Source organism: Scomber japonicus, chromosome 23, assembly GCF_027409825.1.
Source record: "Scomber japonicus isolate fScoJap1 chromosome 23, fScoJap1.pri, whole genome shotgun sequence".
NCBI classification, from domain to species: domain Eukaryota; kingdom Metazoa; phylum Chordata; class Actinopteri; order Scombriformes; family Scombridae; genus Scomber; species Scomber japonicus.
Window position 1 is genome coordinate 10127083 of NC_070600.1, and position 14064 is coordinate 10141146.

Below are 14064 nucleotides of genomic sequence, written 5' to 3' on the forward strand. Positions count from 1 at the left end.
AAGGTCCCAATTCCCAATTACTGTCATCATTGACCAGCTCTGCTTCTTGCCTCTTAGCACCTTATACCTTAGGGCTTAGAAACTGTCAGGTTGCAAGGCTGATAATCAGGTCATCAGCATCATAACACATCACACTGCACATCATTTTTGCACTGTAAAATTAGAACTAAAGGGGAGCTAAATTGCATCCCTGAGGAACACCTGTCGGGACAAGCCAATTAGAGAAGGTGTTAGGGAGATGACCAGGCTGATATTAAAGTCTCACAGGTGTTTACTGTTTCTGGTAGGGATGCACTGATCTGATATTTTTTTCCTGACTCAGGGTATCTACCAGTGCTGAGCTCTGATCGGATAAAAGTTTAAATCAATATAATTCTACCTCACGACATGGAACTCATTGGGATAAATAAGAGGGAAGGTCAGCATTTAAGCTGATCCTGGTCTGGCAGATTAGTCCATCCCTAATTTCTTTAGTGATGGATATTCAGAAGATATATAAGTAGCATCTTTTATCTCTCGATTGACTTAATAGATAATAGATAAACAACATTGTATGTAGGGTGGTAAGTTTTGTAAATGTCAGGAAGTCTGCCAGGAACTTGCAGTGGAACAGGGACACACATGCTTAGCACAGTGCTGCTTGTGTAGCAGAGCTGATCTAGTAGAAACATTCATTGTTGACAGCACTTAATATTTTTCAGATTTTTGAGCTAGTTGAAATTGCATTATTCCCCACATGTAACTTTGTCCCTGAAGTGAAAATATTGAAGTCACACGTGTTTTAAATTGTTTGTGTGCAGCTAGCCTTGAGGCAAGTGACGGTAGCGCCAAGTAATTCAACCTCAATAGTGTGTCAGCAAAATGCACTCAACAATAATAATGCTTACACTGTGTACTGTGCTGACACATTGTTCCTAGTTCCTTAATTATTTAGCCATGTAGTGCTTGAGAAGGTATACATATTTCATGGATTGATTGATATATAGATATTGTTTATGGTGAACAGATATTAGCATTAGGTTCAGTGCTTTCTGATAATCTACATGCGAGGTTATGACAGATGCTGAAGGTGCCCTTAGAGCAAATTTATAGATATGGAACTGAGTACAATTCCTGCATGTTTTATGAGAGAGCTAGCATGCAATGAATGCTATGTATGCCCTATGATGTATGTATGCCAGATGATTCATTCTAGATCTCACTGCTATCCATTAAAGAATCCCATTTCCCATCCATAAATGCACATGAATATAAACATAAAGATGTGTGTACTACTTTCTTTATCTTGACCATATTCTGTAATGGTCAAGAATGTTATCTAGATATCCTTATCCTTTACTTTGTCTTCATCTTCTCTCCTTCTATCTCAGTTCATCGCTTCTGTCTTACTAATTTACATATTCAGGTGCATGTGTTGCTTAGTTTTTATTCTTTAATCCTTTTTTTAATGCAGTGTGTGATTTATGAAGATTGTGAGCCTACCCGAGACACAAGCGGCTGTGATTAGACACCTTATCTTTAGAGGGGTTTTTTATATTGCACCAAAAAGCACCTCATTACACTACGTACATAATGACCCTTAAATTAAACTTTTTCTTTTTATCCCTTTTTCCCCCCAGACGGTCATAATTTTCACAAATCCTGTTGAGTTTTTGTAGAGCAAAATAATATTTGTTTACAAGAATAATGTTTGTTTTCGATGAAAACTCCACAGGGTACTTCTAATGTCATGGAAGTGGCTAGAAGATTGTTTTTATATTTTCAGTCAGTTTCCAGTTATTATGAAGTCTAGTGCTGCTATACTATTATTATTGCAGCACTATTTCAAAAGCCAGAGGTTTCATGTAAATGTGTGAGTCTTGGACATCTTTCTTCATGTGTGCTGATTCATTCTTCCTCATTACTTCTTATGGAAAACAGGTAACTGAATATATTATGTATGCTTTTTCATAACTGGATGACTGCTCTTGCTGTGGAGGATAGTGAAGCTATTGCTGATTCCTTAGTTGGGCTATGAGTGGTTCATAATTGTCTAGAGGTTTGATTGAGTTGGCATTTGTTTTAATACCACATGGAGTGAAGCAGGGGGTTTAACCATTCATCTTTTACTTGTAGCTATCTATTTCAACTTATCTGATACTGCATTAACTACTTTTCATGAAGTCCACACTGAATTAAGTAAAATAGCTTTTGTGTATTCTGCACCCTCTGCCTGCCGCCTTCTGTACCTTGATCTGAAATGGCAATATATTTTGTGAATTCAAATCATTGCAGCACAATCTGTCTGCTCTCTCATCTGGCTGCAAATATTTGGGGGTATTTTAGCATCTACTGTATGTCTATGAGTCACATTGATTCATTGTTTTAGATTAGTCCTATTTATTTTATTTCACTTATTTGGGATCTGTGCAACTATTGGCTTGTTTTAAGTTTGAAGCTGGCTTTAGAAAGAAATATTTTATATGATATTGGAAATTCTGTGTTTGTGTGTTGCCGTACGTGTTTCACTCTGATATTGTGATATACAGTACTTTGAGACATGTTGAGGAGGAAATTGTGTCCTAATAGATTAAATGCTAAAGATATACAATAGATCAACCTTTATTCAATTCATAATCCTGTTTGTGATAATATGCTTCTTAAACACAATTATGTGGATATGTATCTATATTTTTTATGAATCGGCTGAGCTACACCACAGTCTTTCTATAAACCCCCTGCTACTATAACTACTAAGTACCCTCTGGCATATGACTAACCTACCTTTGGTTGGAAATAAGTGCATTAGGTGCTAGTCACTAGAATTCTCTGTGCAGAGAAAATGAATGAAAAACACATTGAAACTCATTCCAGGCTCATTAACCACTGAGGCTCTTTTGGGCACTTAACCCCTATTCAATTTTTACATGAGAAAAACCACTGAAATTAAAACAAAAACAAAAGATGAGTCAAAACACAAAGATGCTGTCTCCCATCCCCCATTTTGTAGGATTCCTGTTTATAGCTGAAGATCATATGATATATTTGAGAGTAGATTTCAGATGCAGCACTTTAACCAACACAATGTTAGGTTTTAGTATCATGTCCTGAAGAACTTAAAAGCAAGGGCTTCCTTTTAGACTCATTTCAAAGAGAAAGAGAAAAGCAGTTGTTAAAAAAAGGCACATGTGCTCCAGTAATTCCAACTTGTAGCATCCACGGGGAGGCAGTGTGAAATAATGTAATTGTCCTTGCAGTAGCGAGTCATTCTGATTGGTTTGAACTTTTCTTCAGTGGGGCAAGGATCTATGAGGTGTGAGTAAAGCTTAGTGCATAAACCCCAATTAAAAAGAAGCAGCTCTTGTGGCAGTGCGCTTCCTCCCTCTGCCAACAATGGAGGTTGGCATTGAGAACAAAAACGTGGGGCAGCAGTAATGACTCCTTTAGGGACAGAATGTGGGGACATATGCATAAAAAGAAGGTGTGCAGATTATCCAGCGAAACCTTAACAGTCACAGTTGAGGTTAAGGAATATATTGACTAGCTGCAGCATTTCTTTCTTTAACTGTCAAATTTCACTGTCACTATATTTATCATTATTATCATTATGTCTCAGTCTATAATGGAAGAGCTACACAACAAGTGAATGTAATATGCTTAAGCCTGGGGGTTTCAGGAAAAGTGGGAAATTTATAAACTGAAGTGAATTAAAATAAAGCAGCCCAAGTTGAGACAAAGTTCGAACTTAAAAAAGTATGAATTACAAAATCTCATAGATGGCATTAAGTGTTGCAAAGTATTTATTTCTCCTGATGGCAGAAGCTTGAGTACACGGCTTACAAAATATTTGATCCTGTTTGAAATGTTCCAGATTGCAAGAAGGGCTCTAAACCTGCTAAATATCATTTGTGATGTTTGAATTTATTTACCTGACTGATCACAGCTTTTTCTATCTCTCTCCATCTGTCTGATTCCCTCCATCTTCCCCTCATCTCTCACTGTCATCCCCTGCTTTCATATCTCTCAATTGTCTCTTCACTTCATTGCTCTTCATCTACCTGCATATGTCATCTCTCTTATAGTCCACCCCTCTGCATCTCTCCATCTCTTCCTCCATCTTTTTTCACTCCATTTATATGTATTTCAACATATATTTTTTCATATCCCCCCTTTTCCATCATTTTTCCATCGTGTTAAATCTCTGCCCATATCTGTCTTACTCCATCTGTCATCCCTCAGCCCACTCTCTCAATGTTAATCGTAACATCTCTGCATCCACCTCTCTCTATCATTTCTCTTCATCTGTTTATTCCTCCTATTTTTTTTCTCACCTTTCTAATGGTTCCTTCTCTCTCTCTCTCTCTCTCTCCCTGCGTCTTCTCTGCAGCTGGTATTGTTCGGAAAAAGCAGTGGTGCGAGATGGTGCCATGTTTGGAGGACGAAGGCTGTGACCTGTTAGTCAATAAATCTGGCTGGACCTGTACACAGCCTGGAGGCCGAGTCAAAACCACCACGGTGAGTTCAGGCTCGTTTAGCCCCTCCGGGTCACATAAACCACTCACAAATCAGTAGATATGTGCAAAATCTGTCCACACCTTCTGCAACAGTGGCAGTGAACAACATGACTCAGAGCTATGAATTAAGTATTTGCATAAGAGGTTGATTGCGATGTAAATGGAAATCAAGAATATTCTGAAAATGAAACAGTTTAATTAACAGTTTAATTCACCAAATATGACTGTTTATTGACCATTTTAACAAGCTGTAGAGTACAGTATCATAAAACATTTTTTACAACTAGCTCACATTAAAAGTTCAGACCTGAGTGTCTATACAACATTTAATCCCGTATGAGAGCCTGTTTTAAAACTCTGTTTCTTGGCTACTGAGTTAATGGTTCAACTTATTTGGTTTAAAGCATTTTATTCTAAAACTGTTTGCAAATGTGTTGGATTTGCATAAGAATGGTAACTTCATATCAACAAGCCCCACCAAAACACACAAAGAAATCCTATATCCTATAAGTCCTATATTCATTTTCAATATACTAGGGCTGCAACTGCTGTTTATTTTCATTATCAATTCTGCTGATTGGTGTATTATTTTCTCAATTAATTGATTATTTGTTTGGTCTTTAAAATGTCAGAAAATGGTGAAAATTCAATCAGTATTTCTTAAAACCTAAGGTGCAGCCTTACATGTCTTGGTTTGTCCCATCAAATAATCCACAACTCAAAAATGTCAACAATCACTGAGGACTGAAGACACTGGATTCACACGTATTCACATTTAAGAAGTGTGGACCAGTGAATTTAGGCATTTAAAAAAGCCTAATCAATTAATCAACTAATCATTGCAGCTCTGCAGTATACTCAAGCTAATCTGGTATGACAAGTAGCTCATAGTGGCTAATGTTCACTAATGTTAACAACCATTAGATGGATATTGCATTATTATTTTAGCCACTTGAGTGCAGGGAGGCAAACTGTAAAGGTGATAAAAACAAGTTAAGAATCTACTGTACACATCCAGCGGACATGGAGCAACATTAACATTCACTTGGAGTTATGCATCTGACTACCTGACAAATGTAAATCCAAAATTCTTTCTATCTTTGTTTTGGTCTCCACCATCTTCTTGGAAAATAACCTTTTAACTGCCAGTTGCTGCACTATGTTCACCAGTTAGTTGCTGACTGTTTCTCCACCATTTGGCACTAAACAGGTAGCATACAGTGGGTTTAGTGAGATGATAACTCTGTTGGTTTGTCACTATTCATTCACATGATACAGTCATTTGATGCATTGGTAAATTATTTACATAAGAGGATCTTTGGGAATGAAAGGAAATTCAATGTGCCACTATTTTGCAATTGCTACTTGTGGCATCAGTGACTGCTGCTCAGCAAATGTTACCCAGGCTCATTTTAATAAATAAACTACACAAGATGGGAAAATACATGAAATTTACATGGGGATGTAAATTCTCGATTGGACCTTTGAGCACCATCTCCAAGTGCCATATTACTGTGCTTCAGGCCAGCTTGTGCACTGTCAGCCACAAGTTCATTGGTAACAACAGAAACCCAGTTAAGCATTCACTTCACAAGCACTCTGAAAATACTTCTCCCCCTCTCTCCTCATCTTCAGCTCATCTTCACAAACTGTACGCGGCTTGTTTACTTCCTCGTCGCCAGCAATTAGCTTGAATTAGGGACGCTCTTAATGTTAATGATCACAGCAGATGGGGAGCCACTGCTTGTATTCGCTAAGATGCCGCCCATTCATTCCCCAGCCAGTCCTCCCTACCCTTGTCTCCAGCTCCCCAAATCTCTTCTTCTCCACTTCAGCCCCAAATCAGCCCCCTTTCCCATCCCCACCCAACACACATCCTGCACCCTCCCACTGCTTTCACCCTACTGTCCACTTTACAAGAGATGTAATCACAGTTGCTCTCCTGCCTGCTATGTGCGGTCTATACTGTAGCAATTAAATAGGTCTCATTTGATGTTACACAACATACTCACACACACAGACACACGCACACACATACACACACACTATAGCTGCCCTATCTGTGAATGTCAATGGTTGAACACTGAAGGCCGGTGGGGCATCATTAATGCATCTGTCATGATTCAGTCATCAGCTGACTAACTTGTTTATGCGTCCTGCTGAAAGACAAACAGAGCTACATACACACACATACATAGCAGATACACACTATGAATGCATGGTGTGTTATGATGAGACAGCTGCTACCCCTGTGCTCGTATTGTGAGTCGTACACAATGCTTAAAGTGGAAAAAAATAAGTGCCAGTTATAGTGCTCTTACCCACATGTTTGCGTACGTATCTGCATCAGCAAATCATGATATTCTGAATTTCCACAGTAAATGAAAGATAGTCAGATATATAGCTGATGCTCATAACATAAATGTATTTATTCAAGGGGACAACCATTCTAATTACTAGAGTAAAAACAAATTTACTGTGTATAATAGCTTTAGTGTGTGCTGATAGAGAAAAGCAGGCAGGAACATGTGAGCATCACATAGTGCCCCCTGGGTAATGCAGTTTATTTAAGGCCATTATGAATCCCACAGAGAGCCTAATATGCAGAGGGCAGAAAGGAGTAGGGGATTGTAGCGTAGGCAGAAATTACAGTGTGGGCGGGCACAGATAAAATCAGGTGGGCCTAGCCTATCAAAGACCAATCATAGGCTACTGTCAGGTTCTGAAATACATGTTAACCAAAGAAGGCCTGTAGAATTATACTTGCCTGAATGTACCACGGTGTAATTATACAAGTCGTGTACATAATCAGAAACAATGTTACAGGCACCAAGACGTACATTAACAGCACCGCATAGCCTGACACAACAGCTACATATTCACACAAACAGCTGACAGACTCAACAGCATCATTAATCATGAGTACATAGAGTTACACCGGCATCAACATGCTCAGTAATGGTAAAAATGACACCTGAACATAGCCTTGCATGACGGCCACATAAACCACACACATGCACACACACAGACGCACGTACACAAACAGATGGCAGAAATGAAAAAAATTGTACACCCAGCAAATTCTACACCCAATAAACAATTATTTTGAAATACGCAATAGGTTACTACAATCCAAAATTGTAAATTAACTCACTTTGGATGATTACAGCAGGAGACGACGGGGCTGAAATTATTTCATTATAGTCCAATCCCTCAGTCAGTTCTCTTCAAACAACTGATAGTTCAAAAGAGTCTTTCAACAGTGCAGCTTGTTGTACTGCTGATGGAGAAAAAGCTGACTTAGCAGCCACGTACGTGTCGTTACTTGCCACTTAGTCTCTTCCTCCTGCTCCTCACGACATCTTTTTTGTGACAAACTTATGCATACGGCTTTGTTTTGCTGTGGATTTTATTCTAACTCACATTAAAAGCAGCTAGCTAGTGGAAAGTACGCTTCTGCTCTTCTGTGCAATGCGTGAAGGAGGAGGAGCTGCTTGCAATCTGGTATTTGTGAAATGCATCCTCACTTAAAAAAATCTGATCTATCATCATCATATGGTAAACAAGAAGCAAGAAACAAGAATTCTTTTATTTTTATTGCCTGCACTGTCACATTTGAAACAGTATTCATCGACTGCTATTCACTGAATGATCCAGCAAAAAAGGAAGCCTTCACCCACTTGGACTACTGATTGTGCATATGCCTGATTGTCCTTACACCAGCCTGAATGTACCTGGTTGTGGAGGCCGAGGTGACAGCCGTTAGATGTTCCACCTACAATGTAATTTGTTATCTGGGCAGGCAGATAGCCCACACACACAGTCATAGGTAACATATAGTGGGATCCATGTATTATGTTTGACAGATAGGCGCCAGTGTGTGTTGAGTATGCAAATGCGGTGGCCACTGAGTGTTTGAAGGCTAATAGAGCCTGTGCATGAGCATTCTTGTGTGTGTGTGTGTGTTAACATGCTCTCGCTGATGTCTGTTAGTGCATGTCTTCAACTGTTTGCATATTCATAACTGTGAATATGTGTCCTCACTCCCTGCAAAGGGTGGCTTTGTACGCGTTGGCCTACTTGTACATTTCATATCCTGCTTAGGATGTCAGTCAATGTACCTCTCATCGGCTTACGCTGACAATATGTGGGACGTGACAGGTATTTCTGCTTGCTTCATTGGCTACTTTAAGCTTGGTGACAGCTAGTCAAATGGCTGGACAGCTATGTGCACTCATCTGTGCGCATAAGTGTGTGTGTGTGTGTGTGTGTGTGTATGTGTATGTGTGTGTGTGTTTAAGAAGCTTTCACTGTCAGGGATTCTAATAACTGGCAACAAGCAGACCCAGGTCATTGTTAAAAAATTCTTCTAAAAATATTAATCTATATGATGGATGGACTGGCCTAATGTGACTGCTCCCTTTATTCTCGGGCAAGTTTAGAAGAGTCAGGAAGATTCAAGACGTTACTTCACAACTATGCATGTAACCAAAAATTGCCTAAAAATGCATTAAAGGTTAAGGCCTGTTAGGGGGCCACATCATACTCTGAAGCAAAAAATTACATAAATCTCTTGTTATCTGCATACTCCAGGGAGAATCACAGACAAAAGCAAGACAAACAATTCACTCCTCACCCTCCCTCTGGTTAATTTTGAACTAATGGCCTCTCCCCTAAGGCTTTTCAAGGTTAAGCCCAAACTGCAGCCACCCCTATATTGCCTAAGGATGAGTGTTAGCAGTGCACAGTCCAGTGAGCATGTCCGACCTGTCTGTCAGGTGTTTGTGTGAAAACATCAATGCAGCCAAACAGACACGTCCTTACGGGCATTTGACTAAGCCAAGTCAATCTGACTCAGTCCCACAGCTCCATAAAGGGCTATTTTGGACAAATGTCAGGAGGCGGTTTGCATGTATTGGTCAAATGTTTGAGAGTTTGTGTTTCCTCTGTCAAACAGATTAGGATTGTTGTTCAGGATGACACTGCTGACCTCATCTCTGCCTTCTGTTTTAGTTGGCAGCGTGGTTCAGTGTAAGTTGAGAGGGAGATTAGATGAATTCTGCGCATCTTCCCTCAACCTAAGCAATGTCACTCATTTCAGCGACAACCTTTTGATGTGCCTGTTTAAAAATAACTTCCTCTCCCTGTTTATTCCATCTCAGACTTTTCCTCTTTTTTTTAACTTTCATTCGCTATTTCTCCTTCCTTGTCTCTCCTCTTCTGTGTCCCCCCTTCTGTGTCCCCCCTCTCTCCTTCCCCACACTTCATGCCATGCATTTATCTTAGTCTGACCCTGATTTGAGGTGCACATGTTGTCCCTGTCAATAAAAAAACACAGTATGGATTTTTCTATGTCCAACTCCAGAAGAAACATATGAAGATTGATATGTACATGGCTTATTATTGACAGCCACTGTGACGTTTTGAGCGAGGTTACTTTTATTAGCAGCGCTCAACAACTCCAGCTGAAAAGGACAAACATCAAATAGAGGTACACCTGTGAATGTTACAGCTATAGCACATAATTTATAACAGTATCAAGAGTCCCGCTGACACAGTGACAAGTTTCTCCTCTACAGGACTGACCTAACAGAAAATGGAATTCCTCATATGAGCCACATCAAGCTCTGAAACTGTAAATGAGCTCCTCGAGTTCACTTAAGTGTATTAATAAAACAATAAAACGCACGTGGACACTCAATGGCATGTCCATCAGTCACCACTTTATTTTCTTACCATTTTACCCGAGTACATAAAACCGGGTGCCTGCCAAAACGTGTGACTTATGGGCATAAAAATGATAAATAATCACTTGCATAAATACCAGCCGGAGAGATCTGTCAAAACATAAGTGATGTTAGCAAATGAGAACATTCCAGGTTACAGTTAGCTGATTGCTAACCGTACAATTAGTTGAAATGTTCTGCAGCATGGTTTGTAGCACAAATAAAAATTACGCATACACAAAACTTAAGAGTCTGCAGCAAGAAGGGTATTATTTTAACACTTATTTATCTAGATATGACTCATACGCAGATACAGCCTATGCTCTGTGTCACACTTGGACACTAGAGATGTACTGTATTGGTTATACACACAGGATAAACAGCAGTAGGCTTCATTTATAGTTGATTGAATGTACTGTGGTAGCCGTAGGGGGGGGGGGGGGGGGGGTGGCATCAGGACACAATTTCTGTCAGGATGGTACTTATTTGTGTTTGTGAAGAATACATCTGTTCTGATCCAACAGGCTAAAGTTGTGGAATTAAATTTGAATTCACACATGAAAATAATATCATATTTTTATTACCATGGTTGTAATGGTCTCCCAATGTAGGGGCATTAATAGATATTTATTGGGATTTTCACAAGCCTTGTATTTATTTGGTTATAGTAAATATATGGACATTTTTTTAAAAGTTTAAAGTCAAGTATGTATGCCATTCTCCTACCAATGCTACAGTATAAGACTAATGTTCACAACATATGTTAGAACATGGTGAATAACAGTCACAGCATCCTGACAACAAAATGTCCTGCAGTCTCTGGAAAGCTCAAATCATCAGATGAAGATAAACTTCAAGGCAGCAACTAGGATTCATTTCCAACTCCCAAAATACTTTCCTCCAACCATGATGCTAAATGATTTGAATATACATTTTTATCACAGTAACCACAGTCAAATGCTGCCTTTGCTGCCTTTCCAAAAGCTCTCTCTTTTCTGCAAAGCGATATGTAGTCTCAGCAGTCATCTCCCATACCTCCTTCACTCAGTGAAAGGCTTGCTGTTGTCTCTCTCCAGAGAGGAGGATGCTCTGCGTTGTGCCCTCCACCATTTTAAACTGGCAGATGAAACGGCGCAAGGAGCTATCTCTCTCTGCATGCGCCGACGCGGGGAGCTAGGCGAGAAAGAGGCAGAGTGAGTGCGCCATTAGAGGAGAAAAGCGAAATCACCTCATGTTATCTGACGGCTTTTGTGATGCCTGATAAGACGACCAATTCAAAACAGAGTCAGAGACACAGTGTGACTGAAAGAAAGAAAAAAACAGTGTGACTGAAAGAAAGAAAAAAAAAGAGATTGGAGACAGTCAGACCAACAGTAGCGTAAAATATTATTTAAGTCATTTTCAGCAGGCTCTTGTTGTTAAGCCTTTTCAGTGCTTGTTACATTTGGGGAAGAGGACACTCCTTTCAAAAGCCGTTTTTTCTCTCACTAAGTTATAATTGCATAAAATCCAATAAGAGGGAAAAACTGTCAAGAGACTTTTTTGACAGCTGCTGCGTCGTTTACGGAGCGCTGAGTAAGAGTACACAATGTTTCCAAATGATCAACACACAAAGTCTTAAGAGAAGAGCATTTGTTATCTTGAAATCCAGTTATATGCTGCCTACTTCCCGTTGAGTACAGCGCATTTCACGCGTAATGATACGACATCATCATTGGCATTTTCAGACATTACGGGAAAACAAGTAGTAAATCAGTCAAAATGAGGAAAACAGTCCCAGGAACAACTGAAATGACAAGAGAAAAAAAATCCTTAAATATTTAACACAGTGTTAATCATACATTCCATTAGGTTGGCCCTGATTGGGAATTTAGGCTGTGAACAGAGTGCTATGAGCAGAAGTGGCACCTTCTGAGAGAAAGAATGTGATTACTGTAATCAAGACTTTTTCACTGCAGAGAGGAGAGGTGAAGGAGAGGAGAGGGAGAGGGAGAGGGAGAGGGAGAGGGAGAGGGAGAGGGAGAAGGAGAAGGAGAAGGAGAAGGAGAAGGAGAAGGAGAGGAGAGGAGAGGGAGAGGGAGAGGGAGAGGGAGAGGGAGAGGGAGAAGGAGAAGGAGAAGGAGAAGGAGAGGAGAGGAGAGGAGAGGAGAGGGAGAGGAGAGGAGAGGAGAGGAGAGGAGAGGAGAATGGAGGAAAAAAAAGAGAGTGGAGAGTAGAGGAGAAACAGTCCATACTTCTGTAAGCAGGGAAAGAATGATGAGATGTGTATGATGTTTGATAATATGAGCTCAAGCCTATGCATATGCATATTTTATACACTCTGGGGGTATGTGAGACAGTGTAAGAGTCCTTATACAGACAAACTGCATGTGCATTCATGTATATGGATGTAGTTAAAGGCTGTTTTCATCCTTGCACAAACAGCCTTTTTTTCTTTTTTGTACAAAGGGTGCCGTTTACAGAAGACAATCCCCTGGCCAGCCTGCATCTCCCTTCAAGCTTCCAGAGTATTTACGCATTTATACATCTGCCAGTGACAGCATGTGTTCGGCCGAGTATAAAAAAGCTCTTTCGATTGGGGTTTGTAAGCAAGTGCTGAGGGCCTCCCCCTCCCCATCGCCTCCCCAACCCCCCACCATCACTTTCTCTCTGTTTCTTCCCTCTCCACCTCTCTGCGGATCCAGCTCCGGCTGGGCCTGATGGGAGCCCCCCAACACCCCACCATCACCGCATCCCCCCCTGTGGTTCTGGGTCGGTACCAGCCTTGGTAATTGATCCCTCTGGGCCCTCTAGGCATATCCAACAGTGGGTTGAACAGAATCACTGCTAAGAAGACAGCTGCTTGGCCACCCCAGACAGGCCGAAAGACAAGGAGAAAGAGACCCTGTTGCTGCTAACCATTAGCTGTGTCTGCCAACTTCCTTCTAGAGGGAGCCAAGTCAGCACAACCTCGCTGCATGGAAAATACTAAGTCCTCCATTTTGGGAACTTGGAAAGACACTGGGACTGTTAACTGAGAGAGGGCAAGAGGGACAGGCAATAATCTTTTCAGGTTCTTATCAACAGCCCAAGAATTTGTGAGACTGATCTGCTAAGTGAGCATTATTGCTTAAGCCCAAAGTCTCCAACTGGCCAATGAACGAGTCCCTGCCTGTGTGTTTTTTTGCCAAAGTGTCAGCACTGCCCAGTTTCAGAGTTTCAGTCATTTTTTATTTGGCCAAAACAGGTAATTGATTTCATAAAGCAGGAAGTGTTTGCTGGCTTGAGCTCACACTGCAGGGAGCTGCAGGTTTATTCCAACAAGCAGACAAACACAAACGCACGGACAAAACAGTCTCACACCCACTCACACAAGAGTAAATACACAAGATTCATCTCCAAAAGAAAAACAGCTTTGTTTTCAGCTTTGTGACAATGCATTTTTAAAGCAATTTAAAATCCTATTTCACACAATAGGTTTTAAAATTATTTATCATTTAAGAATTAGGAAGAAATTATTGATCAATATATGAATGGTTTATCTTTTCATTGTATAATAAAATCTAAATCATCAAATTCAGGTATATATAATATTCAAGGATTAAGTCATAATAGTGGCAGTGTTTTTACATCTGATAACCCTTTAAATGCATTAATCTGTTACTCCAACTGTGCCTACTACTCTAGATAGTATTTCATTGTCTCATCAGTGCCTTAAACCAGACGTTCCCAATTCCCATGCAGCAGATATATAACTTCACAACTTCAGAGGCTATTTTTGCTGTAATGTCCATAGACCTGGCATAGACTGTGCTGAATTTATTCATATCACTTTCTGTCATGACATGCCCCCAATAACAACACAC

At 40.2% G+C, this 14064-nt stretch overlaps 1 protein-coding gene across 1 annotated transcript in view; it reads left to right on the forward strand.

Annotated features, from left to right (window-relative positions):
• tafa5a (TAFA chemokine like family member 5a) overlaps positions 1–12990 on the forward strand; it is a 128989-nt gene extending 115999 nt beyond the window's left edge. The window contains exons 3-5 of the mRNA XM_053314233.1: positions 4367–4494; positions 12668–12799; positions 12904–12990. Coding sequence (XP_053170208.1) covers positions 4367–4494; positions 12668–12799; positions 12904–12990 — 347 coding nt within the window. The remainder of the gene's footprint in view (positions 1–4366; positions 4495–12667; positions 12800–12903) is intronic.
• Positions 12991–14064: the final 1074 nt, after the last annotated feature.